We start from the raw sequence: 26,420 nt of genomic DNA on the forward strand, positions 1-26,420 counted from the left end.
ATGTATGATTTTGTACATAAAAATTCAGTCGTTAATTTGGCGGCGTTTTTAAGTGATTATGTATATATATATATATATATATATATATATATATATATATATATATATATATATATATATATATATATATATATATATATATATATTCCTTGACAAGGATTCCATATCGAGCTACAATATTCCAGTTTGCTTCTGACCAATGAATACTGTCTAGAGATAATTGCCTCTAATGATGAGAATTCTTTGCTACTACGCGTAACAAATCCTAGCATTTTCATTGCACGGGATGTTATTTGTTCGATATGTGACGAGAACGTTAGTTTTTCATCAAAGATAATGCCCAGAACTCTCGATTCGGTACTTCCTGCTAATGTTATATTATCCAATTGGTACTCATATATTTGTACTGAGGATTCCCTTGCAAAAGTCATAATTTCACATTTGCCTATGTTAAATGATAATTCATTTTTCTGACTCCAATCATGTAACTCAGTAATATCTTTTTGTAATGATATACAATGAGAGTAGTCTTCAATCTTCCTGAAAATCTTCATATCGTCAGCAAAAATTAGTTTTTTAGTGTTGATACTATCAGAAATGCCATTAACGAATAGGTGAAATAATAGTGGACCCAAGTTCAAACCTTGAGGCACCCGGAAAGTTGCATTAAATATAAACGATTTAATTCCATTGTATTCCGCAAATAATTTTCTGTCACTAAGATATGATTTCAGCAGAAGGCTCCTCGAAATGCCAAAGCTTGATAATTCAATGAGCAACTGAAACTTTATCAAATACTTTGCTGGAGTCCGTATACACCACATCAACTTGTTTACGTCCAGTTTATCAGAAACATATTGTGTAAAAATACAAAGAGTTGATGCAGTGCCACGACACTTCACAAAACCATGTTAGAATTCGGAAATTGTGTTTCTTACGTGCTTATAAATGAGGTCCGATAAAATTATTTCAACTAATTCCGAGTACACTGATATTATGGTTATCGGTCTATAATTTACTATTTCAGAATTCTTGTCAACTTGAAGTTTTATGCTTTTATAAAAAACATTATATATAGATAATACTTCAGAAACATAAAATTTTAATGCTGGGCCTATGGGGAAGATATCATGGAATCGGTAGAGATCCAGAGGAGGTTGATGAGCTCTTTAGTGGTAGTTCACTAGATCATTGAGAAGATCTTATATACGCTCATTGTTCGTAACAGGTATTGACATGACACAATAACTGTCACATTTTAGCACGTCTCTCTTCACATTTTAGCACGTCTCTCCAATATTCTGTGACGATCTGACTGACAAAAAACTCTTGCAGGTTTTAGTACTGGATTACGAATAGATCCACCCTACATGATGGCATTCATTTCCAAAATTGAGCATGGTCAAATAAATAGGGTTCAGGTGAAAAACGAGAAGTTGAGGCCCCAGGATGGAACCTCGCGGAACATCGTGAAATATTTCAAACAGCAGATATTCCATAGAGTCCATATTCCTGTTATGTTCTTTTCAGAGTAAACAACTGGTTCATTTCCCAGCGCTGAACGAGGAAAAAGACAGCGATCAATCTTGATAAAATTAGACCGACATTATCCACGGGCGAAGGACCTTGGACGGTTTGTGTCGCAACTACTAATGTCTCTTTTGAGGCCACCGGATCAGCGGCAACAATCACAGGGGACAGCTTGACGGTCTCCCAAAGGGTTAAACATTATAAATCAGCTTTGATCGCTCGTACATGAACAAAACATAGCGTGGATGTAGGCCTCCGAACATCGCGTGTTAGCGTGTTCATTGCGTCTAGAGATAGCTCGAACATTCGATCCTTCTAATTAAACGAGGTATATTAAGTGTTGAGGCCGTTCCGCAGTTTGTAGTCAGAGAAATAGTCCACGAGACCATGTGTAGAACTCTCTCTTGACGTGCATTTCGCTAACCAACTTAGCATCACGAGGAGATGAATGAAATCTTCCAGGAGGAAGTAACAAAAATCACTGATGAAAATCAAATAAATATTGTGGTGAGAAATGTGCCATCATCCCTTTGCTTTTATTTGAATTTCTTATATGTACAGCTAAATCATATGTAGATTCTCTTTAACAAGTCCATTCATACGACTCTTAGAAACACAACCAACTATTTTCTTCTCTCTGATCCTTTTTCATTACATGAAGGTCAATAATGTGAAGGAATGGGAAAAATATAAAGCAAAGCCAATAAGATCTCAACCTCTTCTTCTCAGAGTAAGATATGGCAAGGTCTTTCAGGAAACAACTAGTTCCTTGGCCATACGACAATTAATATTGGCTAGCATCTCACATATATTTAGAGAAGAATATCATGTACCACAATTCTAACAAAAACAAGAACAGTGCCATCACATTGTTTGTTCTAGATAGTTCGCTATCAAAATCTGGAAGTACGTTGCTTCTAACATTCGAGATTAAAGCACCTATGGACTTCCACCAGGGTGAAAACTATGAAGAGCTTCCGGACTGAGTTAAGACCGGTGGGAGAAATCATACGTACATACTTATTGATAACCAGAAAAGAAATTTCTGGCAAAAACGTTACATTCTGCACTGATACCAGACAAGCCCTATTAGCCTTGAACAAACAACGTATTACATCGGGGCTAGTACTAGAGTGTCACCAAGATTTAGCCAAAGCCTTGGTAGATAATAACATTATCCTAAGGTGGGTTAAAAGGCACGACAGAAGTAAAGGTAATCGCATTGCCAACTCTTTAGACAAGGAAGCGGCTGGACTAAGAATTTCAAGACCCAGTGGCACCTACGGCCTGATGACAATTGCGGAACTATAGCCAAACGTCACACCCATGCTCAATCCCTTAACAGATGGGATGGAATCAAAGGATGCAATCTTGTCAGGATCACCCTGGGCGACCCTGGGAAGCTGGCGCCGAAGAAATATCTGGCGATGACCAGGAAAAATCTACGCTTAACTGTCAACTAAGAAAACACCTCCACAATATGGGGCTAGTGGAGACACCTCTATGCAGGATGTGTGAATAAGAAGACGAAACTGTCAGGCATGTCCTATGCGATTGTACGGAGTTATCGTCAATGGGATAGTGTGTGTTCGGCGAGTCTTGGCCTACACCTGCCGAAATGAAGGAGATGTCTCCCAGTGAACTGTCCACCTTCTTGGAAAGGACAGGATGGACGATGACCTAGGAGGACAATTCCTTGGGAGGATGTACAATGGGTCACATGTGGCCTAAGTGCTGTGTGCCTAAACTCACCCTCCCTACTATACAGATACAGAGATTCACACTTATTGTATCGAGGGAGGAACTGTACATATAATTATTACCAAGTATCAAAACTTTTCTTCATTCTTGCACATTTTATATCACATATTTTCATAATTTACTGACAACCTCACCTTTAATATTTTCAGTTTATTACTTGACTTGTCATTTCCTTATCAGAAAGAACGAGTTCTTAAATTTACCGATGAGTCCACCGATGGATCCTAGGTGTCCATATATTGGTCTATTCGAAAAGTTATCGCATTTATATTGGTCGAAGCAATCTATAGAATTTTTGTTTGGCTTCAAAATCTCGTCCAAGATGTCTATTCAATACGTATATGGAAATGTAAGTGAAAGATGAAATGATTATGATTCCATACTGGGACATTCTACTTCTTCTGTAAAAATAATTGCAACTAGAAAAGGAGTTACCTGCTTTTAGAAACTATCGTGAATTCATACACGTGAATGACATTTCAAATACATCTACTGATCGTCCGTTTCAGATATTTTTTTATATGGACTGATAATATAATTTCCATGGATATCCTTCTGGAGTCATTTGTTAAGTCCATAGAAAAGTACTAATAAGAAGAATCCTGTGGACGTCCATTTTGCGTCATTAAATAATAAACTTTTCATGGATATTCATTGAACTTCCTTTTAATATCCATGTTCATGTAGTTGGAATCGTTTTCATTCAATATGTAACCTCTCAAATGCTCCTCGAATCTCTGGCTGGAACTGCGGCCCGTCTGTCCTATATATAAGGCATTGCAGTCGTCGCACTTGAGCTTTTAGTCTCCAGTTTTTTTTAATTTGTCCCTTACTGACTCAGAATGCAAATTTTTATTCGTCTTGAATGCTAAATTTATGTCTTGTTTCTGAAAAAAACTAGAATATTCCGTTTGAAGAATAACTGATAAGTTAGACATGCAAAACAATGATCATTATTTTCTTTGATTTTAGGATAGATTAAATTTAATAAACAAGATACCAATCACGCCAATAATCTCAATCAAAAAGTTTGAAATTAAATATATTGAAATCTATAGAAATCAAATAGCATCTTGCTAACAAAGACATCTGAATGATCAGATAAGACATTTATAATTTTCCAATCATCAATAATGTTATTAGTAATTTTCCAAATGCCCCTTGATACCTCTCTTTACTTTCCGATGCAACTTTTACTATTTAAGAGTATGACATCACATACCTAGGTTGGTTTATAACTCGTTCTGAAGATGACACGGTGTGCCAAAACAGCTGTCAGAATTAAATGTTAGTGTTGTGTGAATTGTCATTTTATTCAATTCTTTCGTGATGAAGGGAATTTCAAAGTCGCAGCCTTTTTTTAAGTCGACTCATGGACTATAGATGCCTAGATAACGGCTGGTTGAAAATAAAGTACCTACTTACGGAAAGGGTGGTAGATAAGCATACAAAAAGGTCATGTGTGCATAAAGAGTGGGAGCACCATCATGTTGGAAGTTAAATAATTCATACAACTTCAGTTCTGATGATTTATGTGAGTCGATTTGTGTTTCACATTCGGCAACATTTTCCATTGTTATGCCAAACTAGGGGTTGTATGCATTTTGGAAGGAAATTTGCATTATTGGAAGTTATATCTCGATCAACTTGATTAGGCAACCCGAGAGTTTACCGCCTGATGAAGTCAGGAAAATGGATAACATAAGATTTCAAGGGGGTAGGTACATGTTTTCACCAATTAAATGATGGTCTCATATCTCAATTGTCAATCTAAATTACTGTTATAAAAAAAAATATTATAATGGATAAACTTGGGAACTACTTATCGATTTTAAATTTTTTTCCACTTATAGAAAGCTACATCATCATCAAGTTACATGGGCTGAGTTTTATTTAAAAATATATATAAATGGTTACAAGGCCAACAATAATGTAACCCAAGGTATCAAAAATTTGGCCACTTCCATCATCTAATACAATATAATATGATTTGAAAAAAATAAATGAAATTGTAAAGAAAGAGCGTGAAATAACAACTATATTAAGCAAAATATTGAACAATTGAAGATGAATAATAAAAATTAAAAAATATGCTTTAAACCAGGTTACTTCACGAAGTTTTGATTGTCAGTATCCAAAATCGTATTCGCCTCTCTCCGCCTCACGAGTTTAGTGGGAGTTGACCGTTTTTCCGCTCTCTACCCTAGCTTGGCTGGAGGTGTCGTTGGACAACATGTATGCAGCTTCTTTGAATTTCCTCTTAAACCAGAATTTTCCTCTGTGTATGATATCAGCTTGGGACCACTTGATGTTAAGTTGGTGAGTCCAAACATGCTCTCCTATTCACTATTTACTGGTTTCTCCTCGCTGTGTGTTTCTCTTATGCTCGACAATGAAGACTTTCAATAGTCTCTCAGTTTCACCGATATAGGATTGGCCCGGTTTCTCGTGAGGCTGTTACGGATGGTAGTTTCTGATCTGAATCAGGTTCTGGATGAGGTTCTTGCTGTCAAAATCTGTTCCATGATCACTTTGGAGTAACCATTCCATTGAAGGTCTTTTTGGTGATGCCTAGTTCCTTCTCGAGACCCTCCTTCGTATTACAGAGCCTGTAATCACGATCCACTAGAGTCTTGATGATTCCTCTTTTGGTAGATTGATGGTGGTTGGATTATTGATTCAGATACTCTCCCGTGTGAGTGGGTTTTCGTTATACAGATGTTTTCCACTTGGTGTTGGTCCTCTTCACCAATATTTCTAGAAATGGCAATTCGTTGTGGATTTCCTTCTCCATTGTGAAGGCGATGAAAGATTTTACGCTGTTGATGTGCTTCAGAAAGGTGTCTAGTTCTGTATTTTCATGGTTTTATGCTATGAAGGTGTCGTGTTTCTCAACTAGACTCGAGGTCTCTTATGGGCTTCTTGAATGGCCAGTTTATTTTTCAATTATTGTTATTCATTGTAATTTCATTTCACTGCTTATTACTTAATATAATTGTTATAATTTAATATTTTTTCGTTTTTTACCCTTCAATTAGGATGACCTTCATGATGAGGATGATGATGATGAAATATATTATGAAATGAAAGCATTAACAAGCTGTCAATATCTTTCTCGTATCATTGTAATCCAGCATCTTGCCTACTATATTTAGTTTCTATAAGTTATAATCTGCCTCAACGGATAGAAGTCCCTACAAGAATAACATCTAATACTCATCGATACTCTTATTGATATCTTGGTAACATTAGAAAAGGATGATATACAGTAAGTTGAAGTTGTAGATATTGGTATCTCTGATCATCTTGCAAGTACTTTTGAAATTATATCACTGGAAACAACATCAAAATACAAAACAGTTTACTACCGAGATTTCCGAAATTTCAACCAAGATGATTTTTTCAATGATCTCCATCTCTTTGATTGGGATAGAATCTTCCACTTCGAAACTGTAGATGCAATGGTAGAGTTTTTAACCACAAACACAACAATTCTTTTCAATGCCCATGCCCCAGTTAGGTCTATAAGAACAACAAATCCGCCCGCTCCATGGCTTACCTTTAACATCAAGGAAATGATTTAAATAAGAGATAAAGGCTCTTGGAAAGTTCAAAGTAACCAAATCTCATAGAGACTGGACGAGCTATAAGGAACTCCGTAATTAAACCACCGGAGCAATCCGACGTGAAAAAAGCCTATTTAGAATTTGTTTCGAGAAACGGAAATTGCAGTTTGATCTGGGGTACTCTAAGAAAATTTTGAAAAATAAACATAGCCCTAACGTTTCCGTGGATTTATCAGATCAGAATTAAATAAATTTCCACTTCACAAATATTATTCATCCTGCAAAATCTCATCATCATGAAACACTTATTGAAAGATATACTCAGACCTATAATGGACCTACTTTGAATTTTCGCAGAGTGACACCACTCCAGACTCAACGATACATCAGTGGTATGAAAAGTAACTGTGCTGGATCTGACAACATTTCTCTAATTTTGTTAAAGTATATTGAAAATGATCTTATCAACCACATCACACACATATTCAATTCCTCTATAGAAACAAATCATTTTCCTTCTGCATGGAAACATGCAATTGTACTTCCTATGCCAAAATGTGAAAATCCAATTGAATTATCCCATTTGAGGCCAATTAGCAAACTGCCTATCCTATCTAAGGTGTTCGAGCGGATTTTGAAAGATGAAATTGATTCTTTTGTTCACAATAATAATTTAATAACAAATGTTCAATCTGGATTTCGTACATTCTATGGCACCACCATCGCTCTTGTCAACATCACCCAAGATTTATTCAAAGCAACTGATAATAATGAAGTAACTGCCATGGTACTCTTGGACTACAGTAAAGCATTCGATAAATTAGACTACAATATTCTGTGTAGGAAAATGTCATTTCTCGGATTTAGTGAAGGAGACTGTAAATCTATTGAAAAGTTACCTTACAAATCGGACTCAGTCAGTATGTTTGGATAGAAAGTGTTCTAGTGCTTTACCTGTTGACTATGGAGCACCTCAGGGCTCTATCCTTGGCCCAATTCTGTTCTCTCTATATATATCTGACTTCCATAAAATAATTGATCATTGCACAGTTCATCATTATGCAGATGACACTCAGTTATATTATCGATTTCCTCCAAGTAACTGGCAGGGGGCTATGGAAAAAATTAACAGTGATCTACAAAAGTTACTGGATCTATCTATAGCCCATAACCTGAAATTGAATTCTGAAAAATCTCAGCTGATACTTTCTGGCCCAAAACACAAAAGACGGGAAATTGAAGGAAGAATTGAAATCCAACTTGGACAAGACTTACTACAAACAATTACAAAAAGCAAGAACACGGGTTTATCGCTAGATGATGATCTGAGATTTCACAAACATATAAATTCACTTTGTCGTAGCTCATACAGTATCTTACGTCAACTCCATCAAAGTAGTGATATTATGACTTCCAAATTTAAGTTGAAACTTTGCGAAACCCTCATATTGTCTAGATTAGCATATTGCGATATAATCTACGGGCCTGCTTCAATACAAACTGATGTAAATCGCTTACAAAAAATACAAAAAAATTGCATTCGTCTTTCTTATGGTGTGAGAAAATTCGACCATATATCCCCCAAGTTCGAGGAGTCAGGTTGGTTACCGATTGCTAAAACCTGGCAGCTCCACCTACTTGTCAATACACATAAATTCCTCATTTACAAAAAGCCAAATTATATTTATGGAAGATATAAAACTTTCAAATCACAGAATAATTCGAGGACACGAAACCGTCACACTTTTATTATTCCAAAACACTAGACAGCCTGCTTTTCTCGTAGTTTTATTCACAACTCTATCAAACAATATAATGCTCTGCCCAGTGAATTTTGACACTACTCCATATATAATTTCAAGAAAAAGTTGAAAACATATCTGAAGTCTTCTGGATAGATAATATATTCATGTTATGCCTTGCTCATATGGTTTTCCCTTTGTCTCACCTTTGTGTATGTTTTGCTATATTTTACCTCATTTAAGCTAAATAGATTTTTAATATTTACTTTGGTATTTATAACCTTTGTTTTTTTTCTTAGTTTTACAAAGATTCATGAACTACTCACTTGCTAATGTATACTAGGTAATTATTTCTATATAAAATATGCTATCCTACAGGTTAAGTTCTAAAATAGTTCGGCTGAACTTCGCCCTTTCATGTATTTTTGTATTTACTTCTTCTTTATAAACAATGTATGTCAATGAGTAAAGCCCGTTTATTATTATTATTATTATTATTATAAAAAAAGTTTGTATGCCCACCTCCGATATTCAATTTGTTGAAAATATTTCAAGAAAAACCCATTCTGAGTTTTTATGGATGTCTCAAACTGATATTTGTTACCGTGGATTATAGAATTTCTCAAACATTTTGGAAATCAATTATACTGTGGGTGATAAGTTTTTGTGAATATGACTTGTAAGATTTTGTCTTATATGAATGTAAAGGTCTAACTTTCTGAGAGAAAAAAAACTATGAAAACTATTGAAATTACAAATATACAGCAATAACCACATCCTCATTTAATAAAATATGAATCAATTTCCCAATGAATTCTGAATCAGAAGACGTTGAAATCAAACATGATGAACTGAAGAATTGATTTTTGTTTCAGGCAAAATTAGAAACCAAAGCGCTGAAAGCAAAACGTCCTGGATTTACTGATGATCGTTACAACGAAACATCATATTACATAGAAAATGGTAAGTCAATACTTAACATTTGAATATCTGAACAATATAAAATAACGAAGATGATACCTGTAATGAAAACGACACTCCCAATAAGAGGATTGCCTGTTATATTTCTGGATAGACAAATATTAATCATCAAAAAACACTTCATTGTTTTTCAAAATATTCCCCATGAAGATCTATACACTTTTGCATGCGTTTGAACTAATTGTCGAAGCACTTTTGCCACTCCAATTGAGGTATCTCCAAAACATGCATTCTGAATTCAACAACCGCTTCTTCAGGTGTCGAAAAACGTTGACCTCTCAGTTTGTTTTTCACGTGCAGGAATAAAAGGAAGTCATTCGGTGCCAGGTCAGGACTATACGGCGGATGACTCAGAAAATCGATGTTTTGCGTGATCAAAAATGCACTTGTTTGAGCCGATGTGTGAGAGCTCGCATTGTTGTGGTGAAGAGTGATACGTCTTCGGCGGTTGGTTTTCCTGATTTCTTGGAAGATAACTGGCAAACAAATGGCACAGAATTGACCTATCTGCGTTATTCTAGTGGTACGGTTGCGACATGTCCAGTTTTTCCGAAAAAACAGGCGACCACTTGCTTGCAAGTGCTTCGTGCTCATCCTGAAACACCTATGCAGTCGACTGCTGTTTACTTTCGAAATCATACGCGTAAATCCACGATTCATCACCTGTCACGATGTCATAGACGTGTATCAAAGCACCGCGATCGTATTTTTTGAGCATTTCAATAGTTATAAAGTATATGAACCTTATTATCTGTGGTTTAACGCTTTTGTATGCCTTACTTTGAAGAGGAGAAGATAGATACATCTATCCACACATAATGACATTAATGAGTAGGTCTTTTAAACGAATAAAAAATTTCGATGACATCTCACACACAACTTGTTTTATTCAAATTTAAAGACACGAAACTCTTAATGAAGGACCCTATACTGTACCATCATTATCTGCATATGATCAGTTGATCTTAACTCATTTCATTCACACAAAATACAATAATTCTACGAGTACAAACACCCATAATTCAAATCCATAACGCTCATATATTATCCAATATCAATATTTGGGTATTTCCGTTCGTGATTAGAATGTTACGGTCAGAATCTTGTTAAAACCCTCGTGATGCAAAGGTTCAAATACGGATCATTATGTGTAGGTACCCGTGGCCGATGAATTGATGGGATAATTCATTCATAAGTTATGGTAAGTGATAATCATACTGTGGATTGATATCTCGTTGGGTTGTCGTGATACTTATTGAATTATTCTGATAATGTTCTGTTATGGAAATTACTATCATTGTGGGGAGATTTATCAACGTCTCCCTATTGTTGTAAACTACATTTCAAGATGGAGTCGATATGGCGTGGATTAATCCTCTATTAAAGATTATACTCGGCGAACATTTTGTTTGCATACGTGAAAAAAACGTTTGCTTTTCGTTTTGGAAATTGTGGACAGAATCATAGTGACGCTTCCTCAGTACATTTTTTTTAAACGATTCCCAGTTTTTGGCGTTGTGTGAACATGAAATAATCAGATGGAATCAGTGCCAATTTGAGCCCGTTTACGATCAAAGACCATAGAGCGCTTTTTCAATCTGCTATAAGTCTCATCAGTGGTCTTAGGCTGAAGCGCAAATGCATTGCTGGACTCGATTATCCTTAAAGAAAACTCCAGAGCAAGTAAAGGCGACAATATCTTCCCTTACAAGAAAACATGGCAGTGATAGCCAAAGTGGTCCAGATGGACCCCCGTGGATTCACGAGAGACTTATGATCTATTATGGACTGACGAAGATAAATCTGATAATAATCAGTGTGCTACCATGAAGTCTGTTCCGTCGCATATAAATTTCGACAGTGCAATCCTAGCCCCTTCAAAATTTACTGTCTACAGAATAAATAACCAACTCAGGCGAAACCGCTATCCAACCTGCACTCACAAGAACTTTGTCGCATCCCGGAACAATTACTAGGGCTTTACAGTCACTAAACAACGACAAAATCAACTCCTGCACGAGCCGAAAACCCTGCGGACGATGTTGCCCATAATGTCACTTCCGCTCCCATATAAATTATGTTCGGAATACGATTCTCGATCGGGAGCGTGGAATAAAACCCCGAAATAGAAATACAGGGAGCTTTGATTAATTTATCGAACGTGATGTGGGAATAATGTTGGCGGGAGTACAATAGCTGCAATAAAATTGGATAACGGTATTAATATTGGAGAATGGAGTTTTTCTCCTGACCTTTGTACGTTGATAAATGGCACCTTGCTCGGCATTGGACATGACGGACGATTTATTTCGTATATCCATCTGGTATGAAAAGAAATATGTTCTTTGAGGAAGGTATCGGCGGAGAGTGAGAACCGATTGAAAAAGTCAAATAATAAATGAATTGGAGATTGGGTAGGAACGTCGTGTGTAGAAGAAAATAATAATTATTTTCATTGATGATAAATAACATTCTATGTACACGGGCTTTGATAATTTGAAAACTCGCAATCTAATGTGAAGTTGATCATCTTGAGAACATGCTGGAAACACCTAGTTTATGAAACGATCGAGAAGAAAATTGAGAGAGCCGGATATACCGTACAGATAGAAATCTATATGTTCTCAAGATGAACAGTTATGCTAGAAACATCTGGTATCTGTATACTAGGGAGGGTAAGTGTAGACTCACAGCCCATTGTATATCCTCCAGAGGAGTTGTCCTTCTAGCTCTACGTCCATCCTGTCCTTTCCAGGAAGGTAAACAGGTCACAAGGAGACATCTCCTTTATATTGGCAGGTGTAGGCCAAAATTCGCCGAACACACACTCTCTTCGGCAACCTTGAGGTGTCTCACAGTGGCCTCCGCGAAGGTTTTGAAAGGTGCAGCAATATTACTGTCGTTGCGCGGCTTCTTCAACCTTCTTGGGGTTCCCTCCGTGGAGGTGCACAAGTGAAGGAGCTTTCCTGCAAAGGCACCCGGTTTCTTGCCATCATTCAAGGCGGAGCTTTTGGTGCCCGCCGCAGGAAATGCCCTTGCTGTTGGAGGTGATCTGCTATATCCAGCCTCATTCCAAACGCTAGATTAGGGTGGACATTTCTTTTCATCCCCAGCCACCGCCATAGATTGAGGTGAGCACTTATGTCCAGCCTCGGGATTGGTTTTTGTTTCTGTTGTTTCCTTCATGTGTGTTCCCACGAGTAGCAAGAGAAGAGTTGATCACCTCTGGCAGAGCCCCGCATTACCAGAGGTAGGCTGATTACAATGAGGTTCCGCCCAGTGTCCTAAGGGGATCGTTCGTGACCGTATATCACCTTGCGGCCGTTCAGATGTCTGGCACGATTCCTCACACCTTAGCTTGGGGAGGCTGGTCCACGGTGGCATGTTTTGCAAAGGCTTTTGGATGGTTTCAGTTCTCCTCACCTCACTTACTTTTGCCACTGTCCAGGAGTCCGGCAACCCCGTCCGTAAGACCACATTGGCTTCCCGGACAGGGCCTCCAGTTCTCTGGCCGTTCCCCTATCCGCCTAACCCATGGGAAACACCTAGTATATGACACGGTTGAACATTAAATTGAGAGAGCTGGATATAATGTACATATAGAAATCCATATGATCATACAACATTATTCTCCTCAAATTCCAAAAGCAACACTCTAGGTGAATACTGATTTTTTCGCTGGTTCATAAACCAAACTCTCAATTTCACCTCATTATTATTTTAGGGAAGTGATCACAATGTAAACAAATTGAAGCGTTCATTTTTAGAAGTGAAAAAATGTGATGTATAAATCCTCTCATTCATTTTCATTGTAACAACTTTCTTAGAGTAGAAGATGAAGTAGAAGTTAAAATCTGGTGTGTGGATCTGTAATTAGAACTGACTCAAGAAGTTGATGAATGGCTGATACCAAATAAGCTGAAGCAAAATATCAATATGAATAATCAATTATGCTCACTACAAATCATACATTGAACCAGAATACATCAGGTGATTCATTAGGTATTACTGTAATGTATGTGAATGCTGTGTGTATATAAATATCTGTGAATAAATATAAGACGGAAAAAATCAGTTACTTTCGATGTTTCATGGACTTCTCGATTCTCGATGTTCCAGATCCACCTCACTTGCGGTGTCACACTCTGGAGACATTTTTCTCAACTTTTCAAGATTTTTCTGTTGTCGAAACAATACGAATTCTGGCGGGGGTAGGACCCAGAATCAACATTATGACTCTACCCTCAATTTTAATATAATTCTACATACCAAGTTATTATGTTACACATTTTATATGATTTAAAAGCTTGTTGCGAGATTTACCTAGAGGCGGACGTGCTGAATTTTTTGACTGCTGCTGCGACTTCTATCCATTCATCAACTTGATGGGCTAGCAGAGTTTCATATCTGACATGGCGGTGGACAGACGTGCCGATAACGACCGTCCACAAAAAAAGTACGTGGACGCCATTGTTGGAGATGGAGCTCAGTTTGTGTTGTGATTGTTCGCCGTTAATGAACGTGCAAGCATTATATTGAATATAAGGAGCAGTGTTAACGAGAGTTGTGAAAAGATTTCTAAGTGTTCAAAGAGAAATATCACCGGGGTGGACCGGATGTTCACGTGGGAGTACTGAAATGGATTTACATACCACCTACCCCCATTCACGCCGGTTAGAGGCCGGGATGGACCGGATGTCCACGTGGGAATAGGATTGCATCAATTATATGGAAGATATGTAGAAAAAAATCAAAATGTCTCCCGAACAGAAGGCGACTTAGTGAAAAATTTAAATTGTTTTTATAATAGAGAGAGACAGAGAGAGAGAGATGGGCTTACAGGAAGGACCGCTCATCAGTTGGTAGACAAACTCGTATGACTACACATAAAGGACAATGTCAAATCCTGCTTTTACCGTGTATGTAATCTCTCTCCTAATTTCAAGGTCAAAATCCATGTTCACACTCAACGTTCAAAGTCATATGGCATGCACATATTTCAAAGACGTTTTTCAAAAATGAACTTCAAGGCCACTTACCGGATAAATGCTCCAATCTCAAGGTCATCCCTCCAAGGTCATACGTCCTTGCACACAGATCAACGTGTGATGTCAGTCAAGGTCAAAATGGTGTGGGGAAGCTGTTTCTTCGACTTTATTCACACTTATGCACCAAACACACTTTTTAAGGTCCTCTTGATGCCATTATCAGTTTTTAAATTGCCATAAATCACGCCATAGCCGTGAGGAGAGGCCGAGAATTTTCGCCCTACAAGTTTAATGAAACCTTGTGAAAAATCAATGACCTTAGAAGGCATCACGAACATCTGACGAAATTTGAGAGCAATCAAGAAGATGAAAACACAATTTGAAAGTTGATTTGAGAACTGGAATTCTGTTGAGAAACAGAGGCATGAAAAACAAAAACAGAAATGTTAATTCACATGACTGTGTCTCAGAAGTGCTGAAATTTCATTCTACGTATCAGTTTTCGTAATGTATTCATCTCTCGTCGCACAGTCATCTGGACTGATTGGATTTCCATTAATTTCATGGCAAATATGCTCTCCACACTGAGCCTGCCGAGAGAAAAGTTGAGAATATCCGACGTAGGAAGGTGGTAACTTCATAACTCAATTATTTCAAGCAATGAAACCGTATATTTAACCCAGCACGGCACCAATAACAAATTGATTGAATTGTTAGCAATTCGAAGTATCCAGGCCAACATGTCTGTTATATGGAGAATAATGGCATTGGGTTAATAATAAACGATCCAAGAATGTTTTCGTGATATATTAAGAAGATGGGAGGATATTAAACATCGAAACAGCATCAAGCAAATGACAATACCAGACAACTGGTATTTTCAAACTATTTGCTGTTGTTAATCAATCAATGTTTACAGTACGCTACAAGTATGTATTCAAGATGAGATCCTCTCAGAAAGCAGTATAAAATTTTTAAGCATTTGATATCGGTGAAATCTGAGGTGCGAATTCTTAGGAAGCCTAATATTTTGAAAGACTCATTAACAGTGGCTGACATGTGGGATTTGAAGTGAGCTGTCTAGGAGCAAACCCAAGTCTTTCATGTATGTAACATTACTGGTTGGAACTTGATTTATAGTATATGTAGGGAATATGTTTAAGGTTGAAAATTATGGAATGGCATTTACATGTATTCTGGTCTGGTATTTGTAGAGTAGGGAGGGTGAGTGTAGACTCACAGCACTTAGGCCACATGTGACCCATTGTACATCCTCCCTAGGAGTTGTCCTCCTAGGTCATCATCCATCCTGTCCTTTCTAGGAAGGTGAACAGGTCACTAAGAAACATCTCCTTTATATTGGCAGGTGTAAGCCAAGACTCGCCGAACACACACTCTCTTTGGCAACCTTGAGGTGTCTTACCATTGCCAAAACACCAACTGGATAGTTGGTTCAGCTTGTCCTGTAGTTCTAAACAGTCGTTCGGTGAATCGATTTCGTTGTAAACTTCCAAATCATCTGCGAAGCCTAAAAATTCTGCATCACAGAAGCAGTACTGAATATCCTCCATAAAAACCTTGAACAATGGCCCGAAATGGGATTCTTGGGGAACAATGGATGGTACTCAACTTCCAAAAGATTTAATTCCGTTAACTTGAGTTATCTGTATCCGATTAGTGAGATGGCTTCGTGTCCAAGATAAAAGGTTGCCGCAAATTCCAATATGTTCAAGTTTTTGTAATGAACGAGTATGGTTGACTTCATCGAACGCCATGTTGAAATATATCTAAATGGAATGGAACTTGGCAAGTGATAATCTTCATAGACAATCAGATGAGTTCAGTTGATTTCCCTGACCGGAATCCGAATCTTGAACTTGAGGAATGCTACTTTCGATCAATCCCAAGAAGACTGAGATGGTCCTTTCCACCAGGAAAAGAAATTTATCGGGCTCGAAACCTTCCGAAATCTTCAAAAGCAAATTGAACTTCTCTGAAGAGGTGAAATACCTTGGTACTATCCTCGACAGGAAGTTAACATGGAACTCTCACCTACACCTACAAAGTAGAGCAAACGGCCATCCAAAAATTATATCAAATATATCGACTGGCTTTTTTAAACATCATAGTAGCCACAAGAACGACGCCAACCGTGGCAATGGAATTAATTATGGGTCTGACCCCTCTGGACCTGTATGTTAAGGAGTTTGCGTTAAGTAGGTTACGATTGCGCATGGCTGGTGTAAACCTCGAAGTAGGAATGGGTCAACTGAAGCTGAGCCTATGGCGAGAAGCGCTTACTGCGCAACCTCTGCTGCAGGCAATCAGGGATGCAATGGAAACCAGGTTTGTGTTCAATAAACCCTACAAAATACAAATAAAACAGAACACAGAGTCAGATGCTACAAATGCTACTTTGGATGCAGATTGTTCTGTAGTTTGTAATATCATACTTTTCGCCAGATTTGTATACAGGGGTCCAGAAGTCTGGAAAAATGCTCTGTTCACCACAGTTGTTGAAGTTGTGAAAGTCGTGATAGGAAACAGCTACACTATGGAGAAGTACCATCTGGAACAGGACCTTCAGAAGCATTCAAGCTATTTAACACAGGTTTATACTCGGGACAGGAAGTCCCAGAATACACTGAGCTAAAGGAACATATTGGCAAGCTCAATCCTCATACTACACTTTGTTCGTCATAATACATCACACAATCAGTGGAGCTCAACTACAAAGGGAAGACTTTTTCAATACTCTGTACCACACCCTACACCTTTATTCCATAGACCACTCGAAACGAAAGCGTATTTCAGAAGTATCGTATTATACGGAATTCTCAAAAGTCATTATATTCGAATCAAACACTGAAGAGAGTTTTATTTCATTCGAACTCGAATACAAAAGTTGAATCGAAATTAATATTCCATTTTCGAGAACTTTAACAGAGCTCTCTTCGTGAATGAAATATTTGTAGCGTGTCAGCGACATTCGTAGAAGAATTTATTACGTTTATCACAGAACACAAACTTCTAGTTTGTGGATTTTCGGGGTATTAATAAAGACACGGGAGGAGGGTAGTTTGGACGACGTTTAGGATATTAAGTGTGCTGTTGTAGGAAATATTTTATACTGGCGTTTATGATGGATGGTTTAATATTACACTGGAGGCAATTGGTTACTCAACAATTTTTCCAATGGAGACTTCAACTTGCATGACTGAAACTCATTGGTTTTATGAAAAGCTGTAAATGGTTCGTGAAAAGTATCTGTTAGTTTTTCATATTTTTCAGATTGTGGAAGATAAAAATACCCAAAAAAGGTCGATAATAAATTGGGCACGTATACAAAGAACCTACATCTGTATCGATAGAGTAGGGAGGGTGAGTGTAGGCCCACAGCACTTCGGCCACATGTGTCCCATTGTAGGAATTGTCCTCCTAGATCATCGTCCATCCTTTCCTATCCAGGAAGGTGGACAGGTCACTAGGAGACATCTCCTTTATATCGGCAGGTGTAGGCCAATACTTGCCGAACACACACTCTCTTTGGCAACCTTGAGGTGTCTCACGGCGGCCTCCGCGAAGGTTTTGGAATGTGCAGCAACATTACTCTCATTGCGCGGCTTCTTCAACCTTCTTGGGGTTCCCTCCGTGGAGGTGCTCAAGTGAGTGCGCTTTTCTGCAGGGGCAGCCGATTTCTTGCCTTTATTCAAGGCGGAGCTCTTGGCGCCCGCCGCAGGAAGTGCCCTTGCTTTTGGAGGTGGAGTGGGGGTGGAGGAGAGTGTACTTATAGTTGCTGCCACTCCTGCCTCTATCACTCTCTTCCTCCTTTTGGACTCGGCGCTGCAAATGAGCTTACGCCTTGGCCTTTGTATAACATGAGGTGATCTGCCATGTCCAGCCTCATTCCAAGCGGTAGATTGGGGTGGACATTTCTGTTCGTCCCCAGCCACCACCATAGATTGAGGTGAGCACTTCTTTCCAGCCTTGGGATTGGTTTTTGTTATGTGTGTTTATTATTTCATTTATGTGTGTTTCCATGAGTAGCAGGGGAAGAGATGGCCAACTCTTGCAGAGCCTGCATTACAAAGGAAGGCTGATCACAGTGAGGTTTCGCCTGGTTCCCCAAGGAACCGCATGCGGCCATTCAGCTGTCGGCACGAATCCTTACATCCTAGCTTGAGTAGGCTGGTCCACGGTGACACGTTTCGCAAAGGCTTTTGGGGAGTTTTAGTTCCCCTCACCCTACTTATTCCTGCAACTGACTAGGAGTCCGGCGACCTCGTCCGTAAGGCCACATTGGTTTCCCGGACAGGACCCCCCGTCCTCTGGCCGTTCCCCTATCCACCACCTAGGGACGCGCCCGATAGGTAGCCCAACCTACGGGAACCTACCTGCATATTTCAAGATTCTAGGTTCAATACTAGGTGTTCACCGGCTTTACCCGCATTACCGTTGGAACCGACCCTATGTGTTATTCCAGGTTATGATCTATCTATATACCAACTTATACATTTGAATCCGTTGAGCTGTTCAGGCGCGAAAAAGTAAAATACTCAAATACATACATTACATTCGTCCATCCTCACAAGCTTTACGCCTTTATAACATTAGTAGGAGTAGGATTAGAAGGATTACCAATGTATTCCATTCTAATCCTTTCAGTTTTTTTACTGACACTATTCAAAATGGGCATCAGGAAAGGGAATCAGGAATTTCAACTCTCAAAGGGAAAAAAATAGGGATTTAAATATTGTTTTGAAGTTAGAAACCTGAAGTTTTGGGTTAATGAAAATATATTGTTACTGTTTATTTAAAATGGACTGTCACGAAACTAAATATGACAAACCAAATTCTACCCGGGCAAAGCCGCGAGCAACAACTAGTATTTTAATAATTTCCAGTTCAAGAAAATGATTTCGTCACATAATTGTTTTGATCAACTTAGCTGAATGTGAATCTTTCTTATCAAATTGGTCGGTGCTATCGCGAACCCCGTCCAAAATGCATACGGATTCGTATGTTCCGATATTTGTTTTCCACAACTGTATGATTCAGCTGTTTAGGATGTACAAGCAGTTTACTTTATGTGATTTCATGGAGTTTGGATTTTTATTTTTCTCATCAGAATTGTATAAGTCTTTGAAAACGCTTACAGTTCCTTTTGGTCAGTTACTAAAACCCCCGCAAAGACCTTATTCTTATGAAACACAAACTGAATATCATCTGTAAACTGGAATTGAATCAAATTAATTTTCATCTATTACTATCTGAACCTTTAATTTTTGTTATAGGTCTCAGGAAAGTATACCCGTACTACTTCACATTCACGACGTTTACGAAAGGCCGCTGGGTCGGCGAAAAAATCCTCGACATCTTCTCCAGAGAGTTCAGAGCCCACCCAGCCGAAGAATACGAGAGGTGCATCGAAGCGGGTACTCTGACCGTTAATTATGAAAAAGTTCCCACTGACTATAAACTAAAGCACAATGATCTTCTGGCCAACATTGTACATAGGTAAGTGACGTCACTGCATTTGCTTAAGGCTGTTGGTAAATGATGAAGCTCGGACGAAGTAGGAATCTGTAGGAACAGTGAGGTTTGGTAGGTTTAGTTTGTAAATACTGCCATGCGGTCTCTGGACTCACCTAGAGAATAAAATGTAATAGTGTACACCAGGTGTACACCAGGAATATCAGGGGGCTCACCTCGGAATGAGAGATAGTAAGCCATAAACTTGTAATCCAGTCATTTTAGGTTTTTTAAACCTCAATCTGCGGAAAAATCCCTACTGAGCTGATATACATCTTCATTATGGCGTTTCAATGAAGATGTGAAAAATCGACATTGATATCGTGCCGGCTAAAAAAGTTATAAGGGTCAAAAAGTTACGAAAATCAGTTTTTCGCAAATATCTTTGTTGACCTCCGAGCCATAGGTCGCGAGATATTCCCGAAAAACTGATTTTCGTGACCTTTTGGTCCTTATAACTTTTTTAGCCGGCACGATATCAATGTTGATTTTCCATATCTTCATTAAAACGCAATAATAAAGGTGTATACCAAAATTCAGCCCAGTGGTAATTTTTCCGCAGATGAAACTTTAAATGACTGTACTATTGTATAAACCTTCATTTACGGGGGTGAAACTTATATCTTCTGAGGTATTTCTCGAAGGGATTATGCACAACAGATGAAACGATTTCTATCTGTTTCTCGTCCGACCATTGATACCAGGTGGGACGGTAACCGGTCAGGTTGACGTGGGTGGTTTGCTCGACTCACTCAATCGACCGCTGTGTGAACCGGTGGTTCAAGTCGCTAGGCCGGACGATCGATTTTCACTCCCTAGCGTCCAACCCGTGCTAGGAATCATACGTTAGAAGGTAAGACCTCGTTAGTCCTCAGCTCACACAAGTTTCAAATTTTGAGAGTTGTCGTTCGTAGAGGGGCGATAGCTGGTTAACGGAAAAACAGATTTTCAAACAGACTCAAACAGAAGGTTAGTGAAACGTGTCGAGTTTGAACTTGATAGCTTCAGACACATACGAGGCTCATAATAAAAGTTGAAAGTCTTGAGGATATGATTTTAGAAGTAATTTCTTCTCAGAACCGTCTGAAGAATCACCTCCTTGAATAATGATATGACATTTGGAAACATACTGTGCTTTCTGGCTGTTCATTTTTTGGATAGTCGTTATTCAAAAGCAGTTTTGAGAAATGACAGACCATTCAAGGGGAAATAACGTTTTTATTAAGATCAGTTTTGAACTCATTTCCTTTGTGTTATGTATTGAATTGACGCCCATAATGCTTACTTAGTTTCAGCCCTGGACTTAACAAACTTTGTTCAGTGTCCTTTGTTATCACCATACTAATATACTGATATCCATCATGTTTCGTACTTTAGGACGTACCTGTATGTTACAGGCACGAAGTACCAGTCACTAGTCAACCCATCGCCATTGTACACATGGACGAAGACATAGTGGTGGTCAACAAACCTGCCTCTATCCCTGTAAGTGGCCCTCAAGACTGCCATCTACGGGGGTGGTCCAAAATGTTGATTCAAAACTGTTTACTAATTCTCTTCGATTTATCGGCCTAGCGTCATTATTCTCTATAAAAAAATGTTACATAAGGAGTCGATGATTTTGAAATTCTTCGTTTTCTAATATACAAAATCAGTATATTTTATATGAAGTAATTGTATTTTCGTAGATAAACATCGATTTGAATTCATATATTCGACAAATTCGAAAAATCCAATTCAAGAGGTCCTCATATTGAATATCTAGACCATGCACTAAGAACTAGATAAATAAAAAATTGAACTGTACATATTTTTTATCAGAATAGATTCTTTTTCATGGAGTCCCTAGAATTAATGAAATTTTTAAGGCTGAAAAAAAATTTATATCAACTGACTACTCGTCAGAAAGGAGTCGAAAACATTTCAATAATTGTGTGAAGCTACTGATTGCTACTGATAAACTCCTCGATATTTTCTAGAGAATGAAGGAAATTGAATGGCCCAGATTTCATGAATAATAGTTTTACTTTTATTTATAACTGCCAAGTGAGTTCTTGTATAACAAACTGTACGTTATTTTATCTAGCAGCAAAAATATCATATATGTAACTCTACATTACATTATGTAACTCTACGGAATTACATTAATGACGCTCTGAAACGCGAAAAAACAGCATATATGCAATATATTGTAAACAAAAATAAAAAAAATTCTAAAGCAATTCGGATAAATCTGTCATATTGGGGCGTGAATACAAAGCGTTCTTCACAAACCAACAGTTTACCGCAAGAACTGCGTAATCCAGAATAAATTAATAATTTTTTTCTTAATGTTACTGGAAATTCTACAATTAACAGTGATACCTTATTATTTTATATTTATAACAGATTCAATATCAATGCAAGTTTCTCGTTTATGGGAATATCCAATAAGGATATCTTTGAAGCTATCAATAAAATTAAATCAAATGCTTTCGGTATCGATAATATATTAAAATGATTTCATTTATTATTCCATATTGCATAGATGAAGTAAAACATATTTTCAATGAGTCTCTGAGGCAAAGCATTTTTCCTGATCTTGGGAAAATTGCTAACATTTTACCCACTTCCAAAATACCTATACCTACCTGTTTCAACGAGTTACGCCCAATAAGTATTTTACCAGCATTCTCAAAAATTTTTGAAATAATAATAACACAACAAATCAAAGTATATTTGGATACAGCTAACTTACTTCCAGAAGTGCGATCTGGATTCCGACAGAAACACGGTACCAACACTGCTCTGTTGAAGGTTATCAATGATATCACTACTTCTCGGGACAAATCGATGGTCCCATTTTTGGTTATGCTTGATCAAAGCAAAGCATTCGATCTGGTAAACTTCAAACTATTGCTGAGTAAACTAAAATACATTGGGTTTGAATACAGTTCTTTAGATTGGGTGAGAAGCTATCTCACAGGAAGGGCTCAACGGGTTATACTGGATAATGATCAATTATGCTCATCTTCAGGACACTTCTTCTGGTGTACCACAAGGTAGCATTCTAGGTCCATTAATGTTCTCTCTTTTCATTTTTGACTTTCCTGCCACGTTATCCCAGTGCGACGTACATTTATATGCTGATGATTTTCAATTATATCTGACAAGTCAATCTAATAATATTTACCATGCTATCACCAGGATGAACTTAGATTTAGAAAATACACTTTTATTTTCCAAAAAGCAAGGCCTTCTAATAAATCCAAATGAAACAGTAGCCCTATGTTTAGAATCTGACCTACAAAGAAATGAAGTTGAAACAAATTTCCATCTTTTTCTTGACAATGAACCGATTGACTGGGTGAATTCAGCAAAAAATTTAGGTGTATATATTGATAACACTCTCTCGTTCAACGAGCACGTTGAACACATTTACAAAACTTGCTTTTCCAAACTGAAATCCTTAAACAAGTTCAAGTTTCAGCTTTCTCAAGAAACAAAACTAAAATTAGTTCAATCATTGATTTAACAAACTTCACAAACTTCAACGCATACAAAATGCTTGTATGAGATTTGTGTGCTGCATAAACTACCGTGATCATGTAACTCCATATTTATTGAAATTAGATCAGCTGAATATTGAGTTTAGAATTCGTTATCTCATATCTGTATTCTTATATAAACTATTGGAAAGCAAAACTCCCAATTACTTGTTCAGATTAATTAGTAAGCGATCTGATAATCATTCTATCAATTTAAGAAAAGATACATTCACCATTCCATATCATGTTACCACCAAAGTTGAGGGATGTTTTTCTTACTTTGGACCGAAGTATCTAAATAATTTATTACCGTATATTCATTTGTCTATATATCAATTGAAAAAAACTTCGGAAATTCATTTCTTAGATGTTCAAAAAAATGATCGTAATCTTTTATATTATCTCCATAATAGGTTTTTTATATTATTTCTGTGTCTATTGTAACTGTTACTTATAGTCTTACTGTATGCTTATTTTTTTTCCTAATTATGGGACGGGTGGGAGATAGCCTCCGGCTAACCCTTTTCCCTTCGTGTATAAAACTTGTTTTTGCACAATAAACGTTATTATTATTATATATCTCTATCAAATTTCCATCAACAACTTCAATTGACAATAAGGACAGAATATACAGTCTCGGTCACAAGACCCTTTTTTTTTAAACTTCTGTCCAAGGGAGTCGAAAATTATGATCCAAGACTCATTCGATTGACCACTAACAACTTTTTGAAAAATTTCAAGAGGGGCGTTATAAACGATTCAGTAAAAAATTGGAAGGTTTGGTTTTTTGCAAATATCTCGGAAAATATTGAAGATATCCGAAATTTGAAAAAAGACCCCTGAAAGGGAGGAGATTTTCTAAAAAAAGTCTCAACTCATAGGACTCTATCACCAATATTCATTAATTTAATTTAGAGGTGAAAACAATAAGAATTATTTTAACCCATTAAATATCATTATTAAGAAAAAAATCACATACCTTCTAGACACTTGGAAAACGAAAATCCATGGAAAAAAATTCCCGTGATTATTTCATTAGATATACTTTAGGTAATCAACAAATTTTTACAAATTTTAAATTTACATAAAAACCCTGATAATTTCCAAAACTAAAAACCCCAAATTTTGTTTACTTTTTGGAGGTTTTCTTGAAAGCCTCCAAAAAAGATTTCCGTTGGAAAATTTAGAAAATTTTGATTTTCACTTCGTTATTAATAATCAAAGACGTTAAAAAGTGAAAAATTCAATTAAAGCAATGCAAATTTAGTTTTCAGTATTGAAATCTATTCGTATTCTTATTTTTTGAAGTTACATAAAAAAGATTTTTTATAATGTTAAGGTCTACTTGTTTAAAAAATTGTTATGAACAAATGTGTTGTTCATAAGATATATGAAATTTTTTTGAGAGGATTTTTATCAGTCATGAATATTATGATTTTTAAAAACAAAACCGTTTCTTAAAAAAAAATATTGCTCACAAATGCATTATTTGTTCATTAACAATTTATTTGCTACCAAATACGAATATTAAGGAACTATTTTTTTTAATCATAATTTCTATTACTCTTTGATATTCTGAAAAAAATCTTTTCTTCAATTTATATTTTCTTTATTTATTTATTAAACAATTAATTTTAAACAAATTAATTTTTTCGACATATTTTTTTAATACTACCAAAGTGAAAAATTAAATTCAAGCAATGAAGAATTTTAAATTTATTCGTATTCTTATTATTTAAAGTTACATAAAAATGATTTTTCATTATGAACAGCTCTATTTGTTTAAAAAATTGTTATAAACAAATGTATTGTTCATAAGAAATATGAATTTTTTTTGGGAGGATTTTCATCAGTCATGAATATTATGATTTTTAAAAACAAAATCGTTCCTTTAAAAAAATTTTTATTGCTTACAAATGCATTATTTGTTGATTAAAAACTTTTTTGCTACTAAATACGAATATTAAGGAACGATTTTTTCAAAATCATAATTTCAATTACTCCTTGATATTCTGAAAAAAAAATTTTTTTGAATTTATATTTTCATATAACAAATTATTTTAAACAAATTGATTTTTACGATATAACTTTTTTAATACTTCAAAAAAACAAAAACAACTGTGTGTCACTTTTTGTAACATATGTATCTATCTTTTTTGGTTAGAAAAAATTGAAAAGTTACCGTTACAATATTTTTCTAGGACAGAATCAAATGCATAATTTTGTCAAATGATTCTGCTGAACTTGTTGTCAGTGATTCATTTATTGTTGAAATCTCCAAATCGTCAAATAGTTTGTACACTCTAATTGAGCACAAAATGTGTTTCCAGAAGACTGAATAGATTCATGATTGTATATGCTCAGATCTCAATAAAACATCAAATTTTGTGATTATCATACTGGTAAAGATCAAGATAATCAATAGCAAATGTTATTCATAGCTCTTAATGAAGTATTCATATTTTCTCTAGTAGTTTATGCCAAATGTTCACAAGTATAGTTGTTCACTGAAGAAATTTCAGAAATTTTGTTATTTCTCCAAAGAATAATGTGAGAAAATTAAAGCAGACATCTAGGTGACGACTTAGCTGCAAATTCCAATTAGTAAATCATCAGCTCATGAAACTATTGGCTTGTAAAATCTTCCAATGTTCAAAGTAAAAGTTTTACAGGGTCGGTGAAAAATTTTACGAATTCAACGATATAAAATTTCTGTAATCAAAATATTTACTGTTTTCTCAAGGATTGTATCTGACAATTATTGAATTTGTCATTGCTGCTTGAAAGTGACAT

At 36.6% G+C, this 26,420-nt stretch overlaps 1 protein-coding gene across 9 annotated transcripts in view; it reads left to right on the plus strand.

The window, feature by feature from the left end:
* The window catches only part of LOC111509630 (pseudouridylate synthase RPUSD2), a 321,032-nt gene that overhangs the window by 238,405 nt on the left and 56,207 nt on the right, over positions 1–26,420 (plus strand). For 7 of the 9 annotated variants that reach the window (XM_074169317.1, XM_074169319.1, XM_074169316.1 and 4 more), the window contains 3 exons: positions 9,475–9,562; positions 19,863–20,085; positions 21,498–21,585. In XM_074169317.1, the coding sequence (XP_074025418.1) occupies positions 9,475–9,562; positions 19,863–20,085; positions 21,498–21,585 (399 nt within the window). The remainder of the gene's footprint in view (positions 1–9,474; positions 9,563–19,862; positions 20,086–21,497; positions 21,586–26,420) is intronic. The other 2 variants (XM_074169320.1, XM_074169315.1) reach the window with 1 other exon arrangement.

The sequence above is a fragment of the Leptinotarsa decemlineata genome, unplaced genomic scaffold, assembly GCF_025532065.1.
Source record: "Leptinotarsa decemlineata unplaced genomic scaffold, Ldec_3_MD MMD2_P_RNA_scaffold_5, whole genome shotgun sequence".
NCBI lineage: Eukaryota > Metazoa > Arthropoda > Insecta > Coleoptera > Chrysomelidae > Leptinotarsa > Leptinotarsa decemlineata.